Source organism: Platalea leucorodia, assembly GCF_965183815.1.
Source record: "Platalea leucorodia genome assembly, chromosome: 6".
In the NCBI taxonomy this organism is placed as follows: domain Eukaryota; kingdom Metazoa; phylum Chordata; class Aves; order Pelecaniformes; family Threskiornithidae; genus Platalea; species Platalea leucorodia.
In genome coordinates, this window is record NC_138828.1 from 50,820,385 (window position 1) to 50,836,858 (window position 16,474).

The following is a 16,474-nucleotide window of genomic DNA, read 5'->3' on the forward strand; positions in this document are numbered from 1 at the left end:
TGTAGAAGGCCATAGGGACAGCTGTAGAAAAATAGATACTTAAAATGTGTATTGTCATGGGAGACTTGAGATACGTAATAAACTTCAGTTTTTAAAATGCTGTTCCCAATTGCTTTTCAGTATATCAAGGGATTATTCTTCAGCTTGTTTATCAGAAGACCACTACCTTTTATAACTGTTTTTATCACTTTGTAGTATTTGTGGGTGGCAGTTTTCAATGAAATATGATTTCTTCTATTTCAGAAAAGTAACGAAATTGGATATGTTTCAACATTGAAAGTTCCTATCCTGCAATATGGCTTTGCATATTTTTTTTCCTCTCCTGGATCAGAGAAAAGACTCAAAACTTCTATTCATTTATTGATTGATTGAAATGTTTTTTCTGAATAATTTAATTTAAAAGCCCTGAAATGACTTAGCAGAAGGCTTTTAACTTTATATTTCAGCACACTCGGTGAAGTGACTCAGTTTCTTTATAAACCTGAGGAAGTTGATTTATGAAGCATTTGACTAGAAACTTTTATCATTTTAGCCTTTTCTTTTGAAATGTTTTTGACAAGGTGATGTAGGATGAGGTCTGCTTTCAGTCAAGCAAAAGTATTCAACTTAAGTTGTTCTGCTATTACTATGTTATTAGTTCACTGTCACATTGCCAGGGAACTTTTTATAGTTTACTAAGCTGCCAAACAAACAACTTCCATCAAAGTGGAAAGTAAGAAATAGTGGAGTTGCATGATTACTTTGTACCAGGGCTTACACTGACAAATGAGATGTACTTTTGATATAAAAAGTCTGAAATCAGGATGTCTGGTAAAGAAGCTGCTCAGATTATCAGGCACATGACTTATTTTCCCCCTTTTTGTTCAGTTATCCCTCTGGTAGATGTGAACTGACTGCTCTTTCCACCCCAGCTTTTTCCCCACCTTCTTGTAACTGCTAAACATGGCTCATGCGTGCTCCCTGAACACGACCTGCTCCCTCCTAGACCTCCAGGGACGTCTGCTGTAGTGAAACATCAGTAAAACTGGCAGCACACAAATGTTGTCAAAGAGAAAAGTCAGAATGGTAGAAGATAGTGTTGCCATGGGACTTGCAATTACAGTAATCTTGGTTATCGCTTGTAGATGTGGTTTGGAATACCTTGTCATTTTTTTAAGTTCACGCTGTCTCACTAATCTACTTGTTCTCTCTTATCTCTAGCTCTTCCGATCCTATAATTTACTTTCTGCAGTGTTGTTTAGTATTGTCTGTCTCTTGAAATCCAAAAATATTACCGCCTCCCTTTTTAACTCTGACTTTGGAGTGGAGACTGTTGAATTCCTATGTAAGGAAGCCTGGTTTCAGTCTGCAACAGCCTAGACAGTCAGATTATATGATAGTTTGTATAATCAAATCCACTGTTGAGAAACAGGTATTAGTTTGAGGTTTGTGTGTAGCTAGTAACCTGACTGACTGAGCAAATCCACTTACAGGCTTTGCCTTGCAAAGTGACCTCCAGTAACCTGTTAGGTGCAGATTTCTGTAATTTTGCCAACCTTACTTTGTTTGGCAAGAATTTAAAACCCAAAGAAGGAGATATGAAACCTATTACCCATCTAATTTTTCAGAAGGGTGGAGGATTACATTTTTCCTATCTTGGTGTGCCTTCCCCTTTTGGAGTTTTTGCTATTTATTGTTTTGTTTCTCCTTTCAGTGTTTGACTACAGCTATAGAGACTACATCCTGTCCTGGTATGGGCAACTCAGCAGAGATGAAGGGCAGCTGTACCAGCTGCTATCTGAAGACTTCTGGGAGATTGCCAAGCAGCTGCGACAGAGGCTGAGTCACATTGATGTAGTTAAAGTTGTCTGCAATGATGTAGTGAAAGCTTTACTCTCGCACTTCTGTGACCTTAAAGGAGCCAATGCCAGGTAAAAACAACACTCTGCATTTCATTGGAATTTTCTGCTTCTCTCTTTACTTTCAGGTGTGCTATCTCAAAGCAATGAAGAGTGTAATGCTTTTGTAGGCAATTGATAAAGAAAACAGTTCAGGCTTATTACCAGTTTTAGAGATCAAACAAGCTTCAGGGCATCCATAAGACCTGTGCAAGGAAATACTTGTCTTCCTTTTCTCAGAGTTCAGATTCACTGCTGTTTCAGTTTCATCCTTGAATCCTTTGCTCACGGTAGGAGGTAGGCTGCATGAGCAGTTCCTGCAAGTAGTGTGAACCTGCAAGGGAAAGGGGAGGTGCTGTCAGAGCAGTCAACAGGCAAGAAGATAGTTATTTGCACTTTTCCCAGAACAGCACCAGAGTTAATTCCATTCAGTTTCCCATTTCTTCTAACCCTGGGAGGCAAAGCCTCATGGTTTCTTTAAGTGGCCTGTCCTGCAGTAACAAGATTTTTCTACCGGAAAAATTGTTGGCTGAATTTTCTCCCTCTGTTTAGGTTATCTCGCTAATTCCATGAATTTTCTTTTTGGCAAGGCTCTCTTTGCCCACTTAGAAAGGTCAGCTGTCCACTAAATGCTAGAGTTGCACCCAAATTGTAATTGCGAATGGGAACTTTTCATCTATGCAGTTCCCAGATATGAACGCACAGTTTGTGTAATTGTGTGGAATTTGGGCCTATGTCTGCACTTACCTGCATTTCAGTTATCCTAACTGAAATATGCTTTGGTCTTTCAGATTTAGACTATACATTTTGTACTATGAAGTTGTTTTGCCTACAGTTAGATCCGCATGTTTTTAACACCCCTTCAGAGAAAAAAGAGCAACTGTTTTCTGTCAGTGACCAGTCTGTGTTGCCATGCACACTTTTTTATGTTCTGGAGCAGAAGTTAGGGTTAATGTATTTGTAGTAGATGCCAGTTTTCTGTAAGCTAATGTGTAGGAAATAAAGACAAAAAAGAAACCAAAGGGTGGTTCCATTCAAGAAAAGAAGATAAGGTGTATGCACATTGCAGTAAATCTTGCGTTGGATTCTAGATACTACTTTCTTTTGGCTCTGGAATGTGGTAGAAATCTTTGTCGGGTAAATCTCTTAAGTGTGCTCCCTGATTTTTAAGCATTATGCTTGCCCTGCCCTTCATCGCAGTAAAACGCTTGCTTTTGGGAAGAGTTTGATTTGAACAGTTGAAGGATGAGGATGGTATTTTTTTTAAGTGTAAATGTTTTCCTGTTTGAAGCTGGGGATATAGAATCTACAATTGCAGAATTATTAATTATTATTAATGCTGATTCTTGATGAGGTTCCTTATCTACTGAGAGTTATGACCACTTCCTTTAGGTCTTTGTTGCATTGTTATTTCCACTATGTAGAGCTAAAATAACTTCTCTTGGGTATTTTCCAATTAACTTTTTTGCTTTGGAATGGTAAATGCACCTTAGTCAATGCTGGATAAGGCAGGCTGCATTAAGATGGTAATAAAAAAAAATCCTATCAAGAATTAATGTGATAGTGGGTTAAAAAAAACCCAACAAATCCCACAGCTGTAACTGCAGATTTTGTATAGGTTGAAATTGGACCCATTGACTGTTCTTCACATACTGCAAGGCTGTGAATTTACAAGGAGGAAGGTCTGGTTTTAAGGTGCCCCACAGCTGATCAGTGGCATGATGCTGCATGATGCAAAATGTGAAGCACTAGCATATCCTCGTGCTGCTCATCCAAACTTGCTCAAAAAGTCCAGGAAGCTTTATGGAAATTGCACAGGGCTCACGTTTTCTTGACAGATGGAGAGAGGGCTTAAATGCTATGTATGTACTATGGCAAAAGTCAGCAGAAGCGTGACATTGTGCTCATACGGTACAGGTTGAATTTGTGCTGCCGGTGATCTGAGAATGCATGTAATAAACCTGGAAGCACAGCTGAAGACTCTGATACTGTTTTCTTTTTAAGAGAATTTGTGGTTTTAGGAATAATTTGAGTTTCGTACTACATTGCCTACTGCTTTGGAGTTCACTGTGCTAGAACCTGCTGACATTTTAAGCTATAGACTAAGTACTACAAAGTGTGTCACTTCTAGCTTGGAAGATAGTTTCTTGGAAAGCCTTCAATTTATTTCTTTATTGCCACAGTTCAAACACAGAATATTCTTCTTCCTAAGGTAAGGAACACAGATCTTCTTGATCTACCTTTGTCAATGTTTTAAAGATGGTAGTAAACTTAAATTGGCATTCATATCTTTCCCTCTGTGTCTCTAATACTGAATCCAGTTGGTTTTGGATGATAAATACAGTGGGACAGAGACTGTAATTAGAGCAAGGTATCTTTCCTATTGTGATGCCTGTTGGAGCACCGCATCTCGTTTCTGCCACTGAGTTTATACTGCAGCATGACAGCAAAGGGCATTTTGTCTGTTATCTGGTGGCTTATGGAGTTTTAAATACCTCTTGTACCCTCTCTGGAGGATGTGCCACCTGAGCCACTTTGTCTCAGTTTTCCTATATGACAACAAATAAATCCACTAAAGTAATGGAAAGAAACTGCCTGTGCCCAGGAGGAGAGAGATGTCTGTTTCTTCAGTGTGAAGTTCATGTGTTTTGTCGCCGGGTGCATGTCAGCCACAGAAATCCCTTTACTTTTCTACTTTTGCTGACTAACTTCAACCTGTGATATCTGATAGATCAGGATGTCCGAGGGGATGAAAATAGGCTGTGACCTTTCAGAATGAGGAAGTCCTTGCCTGTGGTCCTTCCCTTTGCTCCTGCTTTCCCCTTGGCTTATCTTAGTCATCGTGAGGCTCCAATTAGTAATAAATAGCTCAAGGTAAATGGCCAGCAGAGGCCAACAGATGAGGAAAAATGCTTCCCTGAATGAGGGAGAGCATGAGAAGAGGAGAGGCCGCTTCCATGCTGGCCAGTGGGAGGTGGGGAATCGGGAGGGGGAAGCTTGGCAGCGTTAAGTCTGTTTCCCCTTTCTTTCATTCTATCCCCTGGCTTGCTTTAACGGTGACTGTCCTTCCTGCGCCTGCCAGACACTTTTACAGAGTGAAATAAGGGCAGAGACACTCCTCTAGCCATGGGCAGAACGGTCTGGGTTGACACACAGCCATGCAAGCTGTAAGCAAGACACCTCCCAACTTTTTCATTGTATAGGCATCTCTGGGGTGTACCTTGAGGTCCAGTTGGGACTCCAAAGGGTCCTGTCCGTTTTCAGTTACAAAATTTGTGGCAATTCAGAATATTTTAGGTAGGAAACAATTTCATTCCTAATATTAGCAGAGTGTAGAAATGGAATATGATACTTCCCTGTGTCCAGTGTTAGCTAGTTCGTGAGTTTGAGATATGGAAGAAAAATCAGCCTTGGATTTATTGGTAGAAGCCACTGCTCTTTTCCCCTATGTGGTACCGAATCAGGAGCACGTTTATAACAGGATCAGCCAAGTGCATCCTGCGGGCTAGACGGGGTAGTATTTGGCCATTCTTGTTTTATAGCAGCTTTTATCCCTTCATTCCTTTATATCTTGTTCGAGTGTCTTTCCTTGGCTACTTTAAGCAGAATATAAGCAAGCTGAATACTGGCAGTGCCGTTCTATGTGATCAAGGATGGACCATGAGCTGGGTAAGGTGGTGTGTAATGCTGGAAACACTCATGTTGGTATGTGGGTGCAGTGTTGTCTGTGGTGGCAATATACTTTCTGGGGACTAGAATTACCTGATCCTGGGTATGTAGTCTTAACTCTGGTAACATGATTTGTTTGTTGAAAGGAAGAGGCAGCTATTCCTCTGGATGAAATGCACAGTCAGTATTGGAAGGACTTAACAAAGTGAAAACAAATAGTAAGCATCTTTCTGCGAAGCTGTCCATATGAAAGGAGGAGGAAGTTCCCTTACGCTTATTGTGGGCTAAGTACCACCACATCAGATAGTACTGCAGAACTATTAACATTTGATAGGTAACACCCTGTGCTAGTCGTCTCTAAACGTCAGTGTAGGCAAAATGAGATTTGCCTACATGAAATAAGTAGGCAAATGGGATTTGAAGATAGTTAATCCTTGCCTCTTCTTGAACCTCCTGAGAAACAGTGCTTTTTCAACAAATCTCAGTGAGAAGAGGTCACAGTGACACTGATTTTTCTCCCCCTGCCCTGTCTTTTGGTTGGGAGTGTTCTCTGTTTGTCTTTAACCTACTGCTGGGGCACCTTGATCCCAAAGGTAGAGGAAGAATTTGTTTCTGCAGATATGGATATGTGGTGTTGCAGGCTGCTCCTGGCAAGTTGACTGCTGCATGACATCTGATGGGATGCTCAGAAGTGTTTGTGTGTGCCTGGATTTTCAGCATAAGTCATGACTTAGCAAAATGGATGCTTGGGGGTTGCAGGCTACTCTCAGTGCTGATTCAGAACCCATATTTAAGGGCTCAAAGCTCTTGGAAAGTGTGTGTGTGGGGGGGAAGTGCTGTGGGGAAATTACTGTTTGAATGATCAGTATGACAAGCAATTTGGGGATTTAAGTTCATATTGTACGTGTTTTGATAATATTCCTTTTGTTTCCTGTGTATTACTGACAGCTCACTTAATTTTCTTGGCCCATGTGAATATACCTTTGCACGTATAGGATATATCTGAAGCTGAATTCTCTCAGTGCCAGGAGGCACACAAGGCGCGAACATCGTTCTTCCACTTCGATCGGTCTGTGGCTGCGTGCTCTGGAGTCCCAAGGGCCACAGCGCAGTCTTCTGTTGGTTTTTTCCTCAGGACATGACCGATCCAGTTCCATCTCCTCCTCCTGACTTCATTACTGATTTTCTCCATCTCCGCCATTTCGGTTTTTTTGAAAGTTGATGCTCGTCATTTCTGCAACTTTTTATTTTTTTTGCAGGAGGAGGTAGTTGGCCTCCTGCCCAACCCCCATGCCTTGGAGGGCCAGTGGTTTTTCTGTCAGGGTGGCCTTCCCTTAGGCTGCATTGGTTTGCGGCACCTTCTTCAATTTTATCCGGTGCACCCTCCAGAGAGATCCCCTATCCACCACCCAGGGGATGCGCCTTCTAGCCGTGCAGCACCAGCCGAAGGATAGGATATATAACTGTTGTGTTTTTTGTGACTACAGTATGTAGTGCAATAAGATACTCAGTAAAAATAAAAGGTGCTGACACCACAAACTGATCAAGAGCAGACTGATGCAAAGGGAATTTAAGCACTTGATATTTAACTTGGTTAATCCTATAGATGCATCCAAGTTGTCAGGATAGCTACTAAACACCTCCCACTTCTTGTTTTTCTTTTATAATTCTTTTGCCACCCACAAACCAGGAATACCAAGAACAGCTTATCACACTCAGCCTCTGGAAAGGAGTAGCAAGAGGATTAGTATGAAATTGTAGAGGTTCGTTGCAATGGGAGCAGCTTTATGAAAGTGCTGAGAACAAAACAGCCACAAAAAGCCAAGGTCTGAGCCCATTATTAAAGTCAACTCATGGGTAGCACCAGGTCTAAAGCTCACCATTGCCTTCAAGCTTCAGTGTGGGAAGTTTTTGTTTCCCGTTAATGATTGAGTATGACCTAGACACCACGATAACTATCAGGAACTCCTGGTGCTGATATGGTCGTACCACAGCTTGTGAGCCATTCATATGTTCTTTCAGTCTGTTATCAACGTGACATGTCAAATGCTTTTTCCTGAAAGAGGTAACTGTGACATATAAATGATACGGTTATCTTCACAGTAAATATTAGGTAAAGTGATTTATAAAACTTGCTGATGTATCTTGATAAAAATGGAAGCTTGTGGAAATTTTGGTGTTGGCTTTGTCCTTAATTTTTGTTGTGATTTTTGGCTTTAGTGTGGTTTGTTTTCAGAGGGTTTTTGTTTTGTGTGGGGTTTTTTGGTTTGTTTGTTTGTTTTTTAGTAGGTGCTTTTTTCAGGTGTGTTTATGATGCTGGCTTGTAAAGGTCTAAATTTGTTTCTTGTATTTCTTAGAAGATTCAAATAGATCGAGCAGTTTTCATTCTGCTGTGTTGTCAAGAAGCTTAGAGATCTGAGGGTGATACAGGTGAAGAGATGCAGGCTGCATGTGCTTCTGGTAGTTCTCAGAATCAGTTTAATGAAAGGGCGTGGTGAGTGTTGAATGTGCTGATTAAAGTCATTTCGAGTGAGTTGCACGTGCACTTCAGCTCACAATTGCACTGATTGAGACTTAAATGTAACTCTGCAAGACTCTCTCTTGAAAGACTAATTAAAGAAATAGCAAGGCTGAAGGGAACATTTTGTGATTTATTTATTTAAAGAGAAAGGATCCTTACGTAATTTCCTGTAGAGTTGTTGTTAATGTTTTTATGGACTCTCTGGCTTTTTTTTTTTCTTTTTGTTTTAGATACCATTTATTTGCTTGCTTCCTATTTTCAAAGCAGACAGATTTATGTTGTTTGTCATCATTAAGTTCCTGGTCATGTATGTCTCCTAATCAGTGTACTTATTTTGAGGTCTCTTGACCTTGAACCAGTGGTACTGCCAACCCCAAACCTGCCAAGTCCCAAGTTGCATGGGCATTGTAAATTATAACTTTGAGGTTGGCTTTTAATTTTTTTTCACTCCTTTTAGCATTCATTTTTAAGCTCTTCCATTCCGTCATGAGGGTTGAGACTGTATAAAAATAAAGACAATGCTTCGCGTCAGGAGCATATACCCAACCACAAATACCAGGAGTCTTTTAATACTCCTGACTGTAATGAGCCTTTACAATACAGGGAGTTACCAGATGGTCCTAATTAAAACTGTGATTATCTAGAGTAGATCCTAGACAAAATGAGATATTTCCATGAGGTCCCTGTATTGAGAAACCTGGAAGCGCAGTCATAGATAATAGTCTGGTATTACAGAACTGCTGTGGGTCCTGCATTCCTGAGAAATGAGGAATTGTTGTTAAAGAGCTGTGGATATTGGCTCAGAGTTGTCTAGTTATAGCATGGAAAGGAAAAGATATTTCTATAACATTGGTAATGTTTTAACTGCTTGTCTTCAGGAATACCAAAGCAAATCTGCTGTTCTGCTTTCCTTTATAAAGTGCTGGATGAACTTGCAGGTTTGCAGCAGTAATGGGTAAAGTCTTAGTATCAGTGGCGTTCAGCAGGATACACATTCAGTAATTGCACGAAGCAATCTCAGAGCAGGGAATAGTTACAGTAGGTGTCAGTTGGTCCCAAAGAAAAGTAGTGCTTGGAACAGACCCAGTACAAAGCAATTCTTTTCGGCAGGCCCTCCCTATGGATCTAATTCACAGACCACTGCCTGATCTTCCACTGGCAGCATAAGGAAAACCCTTTGCTTTCTGATGCTATGAAATAGCATTGGATAGTGTTAAAAATTCAGAGCAGGCTTAAAGATTTCATAAAATGAAAATTACGGAAAAGAAACTTAGGCAAGGTTAAGGCTGGCTTTGTAGCTCATGGGGGAGTGAAGAGGGATATGACCTGTAAGCATGCTGTGTAAAGCATGAGTCCTGTCTACTGTTTTAAATCTCTGAAGTCACCTGCATCTTGATACACCAATATATGTCACTATTACTTCAGTCTTGATTGTTCAAGAAGACACAAACGAATTAAGTTGCCACTTGCAGTTATTTTTCTAGTGCCTAAAGCAGATGAAATGAGCCTAGTTTACAGAGCTTGTATCATGCCTGTTTTGGAACTGTTTGCTGGAGTGCCACATTTATATTAGTTCACTGCACAGAGTTGTGCTCAGAATTTATGGATAATTGGCTGGGCTTTCAAAGCTCTCTCTAAAAATATCTGCACACAGTTTTACTTAAGAGTTTCTGTGATTATTAAGTGACCTTTTGTTTGGAAAAAGCCAACCACACAGTCCTAATAACCCATGTTAAATTGGATAGGAAGAGAAATAATGCCTATGTTACTATTTGGGTTATTTAATAGTGCTTAATATCTTTATTGACACTGGAGAGATGTAGCACCAGTCTGCTTTGTGTACATGCGTGTAGATTGCAGTTAAGTTTCTGCTTTTCCTGTTGGTCTCTGCAGAATAAGCAGTGCCTTTCTTTACTCTTGATCACATTCCCACAGAGTTGGAGATGTAGGTTTTATATCAAGCCTTAAGAATGTGCCTGATCAGGACATCTTAGCTCCTGTTCCAGGATAGTAAACAGACATGGTTTGGTAGCTGAGCAGTGGTGTTAATACTTCTGTGATTGCTCACTGCTCCTTTTTTTTTCCCATGGGTATCAGTGAAGGGGAAGCCCAGGTTACAAGGGATGCTGTTTTCTGGGCAGACCTTTCATTGACACGCTATATTTTCCCTGCAAGCTGATCAATGGTTATATTAAGGCAAATCAAAGTGTAATGCTTCATGTATAAATGCAAAGGAGGATATAAGCCTGGATGTCTTGTCTTGTCTGTTTTACCACTGGCATATTGATTTATTTTGTAGCTGTTAGGCCTCCCCCCAGGCTTCTTCTCCTGCTTTCAGTCTCCCCTTTATTTCTCTTGCTCAAACATCAATGAAAACTGCAGGATTTGTTAACACAACTGTTTGGCACTGATATGCAAGGCTTGTTTAGAGTTGAATTTCCTGAAGACTTTGTTTCTTTATTCTTTTCATGAGAATTTGGTGGGGTTCTGTGCCTTCCCTTTTGCTTTTTAGGTCACATTCTGGGTACAGTTTAGCTAGGAACCTTCTAGAGATTGAAAGTCTCTTCTAGAGACTCATGTCATCTTAGGTAATGGAGGTAACTCCAGAAAAAATTGAAACTCTTTTTAAATGGCCTGTCAACTGGAGAGTATGCAACTCTGCTCCCCCCTTGCATTCCTGTAGGCAGAAACACATTAGATAAATTAGAAGGGTAAGAATCAAATATTGCCTTTCTACTTGTTTACTCTGTTCCATTTTTCCCTTTGTGTTCCGTTGACTGTGTATCAGAAGAATACTGGCATAGGTCCACTCAGCCAAGCTGTATATGTTGGCTGTTAACTGGGAATAAATTTGTACAATAGGGAGACAGATTATGAGAAATGACTTCTCTTGCATGGATGATAGTATAGGTGCAGTTAATGCTCCAGTGTGTTTGCAGTCCCAAACAGACTGGCATTCCTCAGGAGACTTGTAGAGAGATATTGAAGGCAAAGAAGACTAATCTCAGTTTAGTGAAATTTTATGTGCATTATGGCTCTGTTTCTTGCTTTGCACATGTTATGGAAGTATAGCTTGATCTAATCAGTATGTGGGATGTCCCACAAATAAGGTAAGAGTGTCCAGAAAGGATGAGGTTTGTGTGTTCACGGGCAAAAAAGCAATCGCCACTTGCTCTTAAATCTAACTCTGTATCGTTATTGTTAATACACAGGAATCGGTTGTTAGGAGAGGTTAGTTTATTGCTAGTCAACTGATGTTCAGTGTAAGTCATCCTGTTTGCCAGCATTTTGTGTATGCTTCCAGCTGTGTTTCTAAGTGGCTGACTTTGGGTGGACCAACCTGTCCAGAAAAGGAAGACTCTACTTCCCCAATAAGAGGTGGCTGTACATAAATGACCCAGACTTTCTGTCTGCCCATAGTCTGCCTGGGACATGTCTGGTTTTGGATAAATAATGAATGCCTTTAGGGAGAGCGTGTGATGGGGAATGTTTGATGCAGTGTAGAGAAGGCAGTAGGATATGTCTGGAATATGCAAGAGGAATGGAAATGCACTGAAGAAAATAGCTAGGTGTTCAGCTGCCAGAGAGAACAGATCCTACGAGGAAAAAAAAGATGAACAGCTTTCTGAGCTCAGTCAGCTGTACCACCTGCGCTGATTGATAATGAAGATTACACATTATCTTCATAAACCACTGCTTCTCAGAAGAACAGAGTATTTACATCCAAGCTGTTCCAAGAGACTTGTTTTGAAATTTGCCTTACTTGTAACAGTTGAAATCCCCCCCATGATCCCCATTTGAAAACGAAACACTTGATTTGGGATTGAATAAGAGGCTTCAGTCAAATCAAAACCAAATGTCATCTTTACATTCCTGTTGTTCTGAAAATTAATTAAAAAAGTAATTTTGATCACCTTGAGACAACCGACTTGTATTATTATAACAACAGAATTAGAGCTGTTCTTAGAGTATTGTTACTATTCCAGCCTATTTGTTCCCTCCTGGACTGACGAGCAAAAATCAGTTGTTACACAATGCTGCCTGTCACTAGTGGCCATATACCAGTGTCTAACTAAAAACTTTTGGTTTGACTATATACAGTTCTTGGCCACTTTTTCACGTTCAGAGGCAATGGGCTTGGAGCAGCTCTGTGAGTAACAGTCAGTTGACTCTAACCAGGTCAGCAACTAGCAGCTCTGGGAAGGAAGCAGACCTTATAGACGACGGGAGGAGGCACTGGTATGAGACGTGGCAGATCTGAGCCTTTGTAACTCCTTAGAGCCTTCTGCTGAAGACCAGTCCTGGCTGCCCTTGGAAATTACCGTGGTGCCTCTCAAGTGACACTGCCTCTGTCTGCTGTAACCGCTGGCATGGTCGCCTTGCTATTAAACTGTAAATCTGCGGATGGAGCACATCAGGCACGTGGCCGTGAAAGAACTGCTAGGGCACCTCGTCTCTGCTTCTACAGCTGTTTTTGTATAAAGAAAAGGTGCTGCTGTGACCTGCACTAAGGAGTTCCCTTGGCATGGTGAGTCAAACATGTTCTGAGAAGTCTGGAAAACCATTGGCACCTGTGAGGAGGTGAACTGGTCAGTATTGGGCACAAAATCAAGGCGAGAGAGGTCTGCTCCCTGTTTCTTTCAGAGCTGTGATCAGAAGAGCTGTTTGTGGGGAGTCTGCAAACAACACAGACTGTGCTATCATGGGTTTGCTCATCCAGCAGCACGTTGCCGTGCCTATTCAGTGGTGCACAGCGCCCACCCAGTACTTCATGCTGCAGCAGAGGCACAACCACCCCTTCGCTGTCAGCTCTGCAAGACTCTGTCTTGCCATCTTCCCAAAATGCACCTACCGTGATTGCCAGGAGCAGGGAGGACCTATTTGCCTGTTCAGTGGCAGGAAAAGGTGTATATTAGTATAATATGTTACTATATAGTATTGCACACTATACCTGTCCTAACTCCAGGCCTGATGTACTTTCTTTAAGTTAGGAGCCTAATTCTTTCATGAAGGGCAAGGTGAAACCAGCAAGAAATTTTGGATTTCTTCCACCCATTAGTATCAAGCTTGCATAACCCTTACAGTTAGCGAGTGGATGATAGTCAATGCCTTCCTCAGCAGGCTGAAAACGATTCTGGCTGAGAGTATTCTCCTGCTCCTTCTTGAAGCTGAACCAGAATTGGCCAGAGGCAAGGATCTGACTCCACCAAAGGCAGGCAAGATGGACCCTGACTCTGAAGTATTTAGGATGATGGAGGAAAACTGTGACTTTGTTCCCTAGTTATTTTTTTATCTGTGGTGATTTATTAGTATATAACATGAGCATATTCCAGCTTCAGCCTGCTGATCAGAGGACTTGGCTTGAGGCAAGTTGTCTTGTCTCTTCTCTGAATGGTTATGTGATCTCCCCATGCATGAGATGCTCAGATCCAAGCAAGTGTTGTTACTTGATTTGGCCAAGAGGTGACTCACCAAATCTGTGATCTGGCCGAGAGGTGACTCGGATGGGACTTGGAAGATGCAAGTTCAGACTGAGTGGCCTAAATTCCAGGGCCTCTCACCCCCTCTGGGCTGAGCATGCTGCCCACAGGGGTATTGCCCCAAAGGTGGGGTTGCACACACATGCTGAGCCCCTACAGTTTCATGCTTTATGTACCCTACTGACACTGGTAACAATATGGTTGGTTCTCACTTGTTGAATTACTGAGGGGACTTGTCTGGCCAAGTTTCTTTGCACTTTGAGAGTCAATTCACCCTTCTCTGTTTGTCATCACAATTCCACCCTCTTTCTAAATCTGTGGGTGGGTTTTTTTAATCTTTTTCTAAATTGATTTTCCACTTATAATGTAGGTGGCTGCTAATGCCAAGTCTGTTACTATATAGGTATCTTGCACAGACCAATTTGATGTAGCCTGCAGGTGGCAAGTTGAAAACTGGTGTTCTAGGAAAAGTCAGGTCAAACAGGCCAGTTATTTACTGGGAGATTTATTTGCCAGTAACAGAGGAAAGATGTTAACTTCAGTATCTAACAGCTAGACCTGTTTCTCAAACTAGAGAGATCCCAAATCCTCTGCTTAAAGGTTCAGGTCTATAATTAGTTTGCTCCACAAGAATGTATTTGCTTCTTGAATTTGTCTTGTCAATTGTTCTGGAAAAATGGGACAAGATTTCACTGTAAGTTCAATGATGGAACAATTGGGTTTTTATTCAGAGAAACTTTTTTGCTCCCACTTGCTGGGCTCTCTCTATTTGATGCAGTTTTAAAATACTGTATTTCTGTTTTGGCAGGTGAAAACATTGACAGGGCAAAGAAATTTGGAAATTTATCATTAAGAAAAATTAGCAGGATTTGAAAAATATACGTGGTTTAAAGTGTTTCTTTACTCAAGTTACTTACCTGATAATGGATTTTGGATATTTTATCAATTAGCGACTAATCACATACCACTTGTATCGTAAGTTCTCTCTCTTTTTCCCTTTCTTTCCTCCCCGCCCTTAGGCAGGAAGATCCACCGAGACCTTTTTTGCTGCACCAATGTTTGAGGAGCTCTGATGAAGAAGTAAGATTCCTGCAAAAATGTTCTCAAATTCTGGTGTATTGTCTCCTACCCTCAAAGGATGTCCAGTCTGTCAGCTTGCGCATAGTCCTTGCAGAAATACTTGCAACAAAAGGTAGATCAAAGATCAGAGATGATTAACCATTTGCACCTGTACAATATTAGTAATTACAGACTTATTATGTGTAAATCTTCATGCTCTGCTTTTAAATTCTGAAATGTAATTTCTGTGATAACCAGTAAGACACTTTATATTCTCAAAATCAAGCATATACTTACTTGACTCTCCTGACTTGATGCCAGGCTGTTTAGCACCTTTCAGGATAAAACACAATTTGTCCATGCCATTCTTCTATTTTTTTCATAGAGGAACACTTTTGTGGTCTTCCATGGCATTATTTTTAGTGATTATATGAATAATTCTGGCCTTTTATATTTTATTCAGCTACACAGAATCCATACACTTAAGCATGTGATTATAACTGAATCATGATACCAGGTTTAATTATTTTTTTTTTCAGACTTTGATTTATTCAGTGTGGTTTTTTTAATTGAGGGTTTTCTAATTTGCTTTTTATTTTATCAGCTACACTTTAATCTGATTATAAATATACTAGTCATTTTTTATGTCACTGAAATCAAATTCAGAAATTATGAAGTCTCAAGTATATTATGTGATTCAGTTTACTTTTGATTTTCATTTATAGTGGCTGTAATGTCATAGTCTTCAAGGCACACAGCAGAAAGAACAAAAACACTTGAAATTTTCCAAATAGAGCTCAGCTTTGTCAATGTACATCAATTTGGGTAATAGAATAAACAAACGGTTTTATCAGGAAGGTACATCCAACCTCAAATGTACTATGTAGTCCAGGAGACTGGTTTTGGATATTTATCAACTTGTATATTTATTTTTGCCTTTTATCTGCAATTCTCTTTTGAAGGACAGCAGTTATTCTTCAGCATAAGGATTTTGTTTTAAAATATTTTTCTTCTCCAGTACTGAAACCAGTGGTGGAACTGCTGAGTGATCCAGATTATATTAACCGAATGCTACTCAGCCAGCTGGAGTACAGAGAACAGATGAATGAGCATCAGAAGAAAGACTACACATATGCTCCTTCTTATGAGGAGTTCATCAAGCTCATTAACAGCAGCTCCGATGTTGAGTTCCTGAAACAACTGAGGTATTTAATGTTTCACTGTATCTCATTCAAAACTTGCTTCTGTTGACAGCCCATTACTGAGATTTGAATGAACTGTGATTTTTTTTTTTCCTTTTTAAATTCAATTTTAGATTTATTTTTCTTTTGGTGAAGCAGAGACAGTAAGGACGATAAGCCACAACATTTGTTAAATCTCTAATATAGTAAGCTTTTTAGTTTGGTGGCAGAAAATGTTAAAAAAAAAAAAAAAAAATCCGCTTAGTAGTATACTGGAGATGACTGTATTATTGAAAGGCATACCGGAACCTTCTTTTACAGCTTGCCTCTGTGGAGTTAGGTGAAATAATATGTTGAATGTCCACTAGTGTGTGGTTATCTCCTCATTATCTTTATGAAGTATGGCTGGCCATGGTGGTCTGGTGACTGTGAACTGTAGTGACCCTTTGGAGACTGGGTGTTCAGAGCAGCTCGCTGTGATTCTGTGACATGGAAAGAGGCGTTTGAGTTCCAGCACATTTTACCACTGGGTCAGAGGTTTTCCTGGACAGTTGCAGGGGGTGTTTCCCAATTGCATCCTTCTTAAACGTGTCAATGTACTCTGAAGAATTCCTTAGAGACAGAAGGAAAACACTGAGCTCCTACATGTAATGAATTTGTTTGATGTTCCTGTTTTCTAATGCAAAT

General features: G+C 40.5%; 1 protein-coding gene across 1 annotated transcript in view; it reads left to right on the forward strand.

Moving 5' to 3' along the window:
* SNX25 (sorting nexin 25) overlaps nt 1–16,474 on the forward strand; it is an 87,022-nt gene that overhangs the window by 20,048 nt on the left and 50,500 nt on the right. The window contains exons 3-5 of the mRNA XM_082314959.1: nt 1,694–1,910; nt 14,567–14,739; nt 15,625–15,811. Coding sequence (XP_082171085.1) covers nt 1,694–1,910; nt 14,567–14,739; nt 15,625–15,811 — 577 coding nt within the window. The remainder of the gene's footprint in view (nt 1–1,693; nt 1,911–14,566; nt 14,740–15,624; nt 15,812–16,474) is intronic.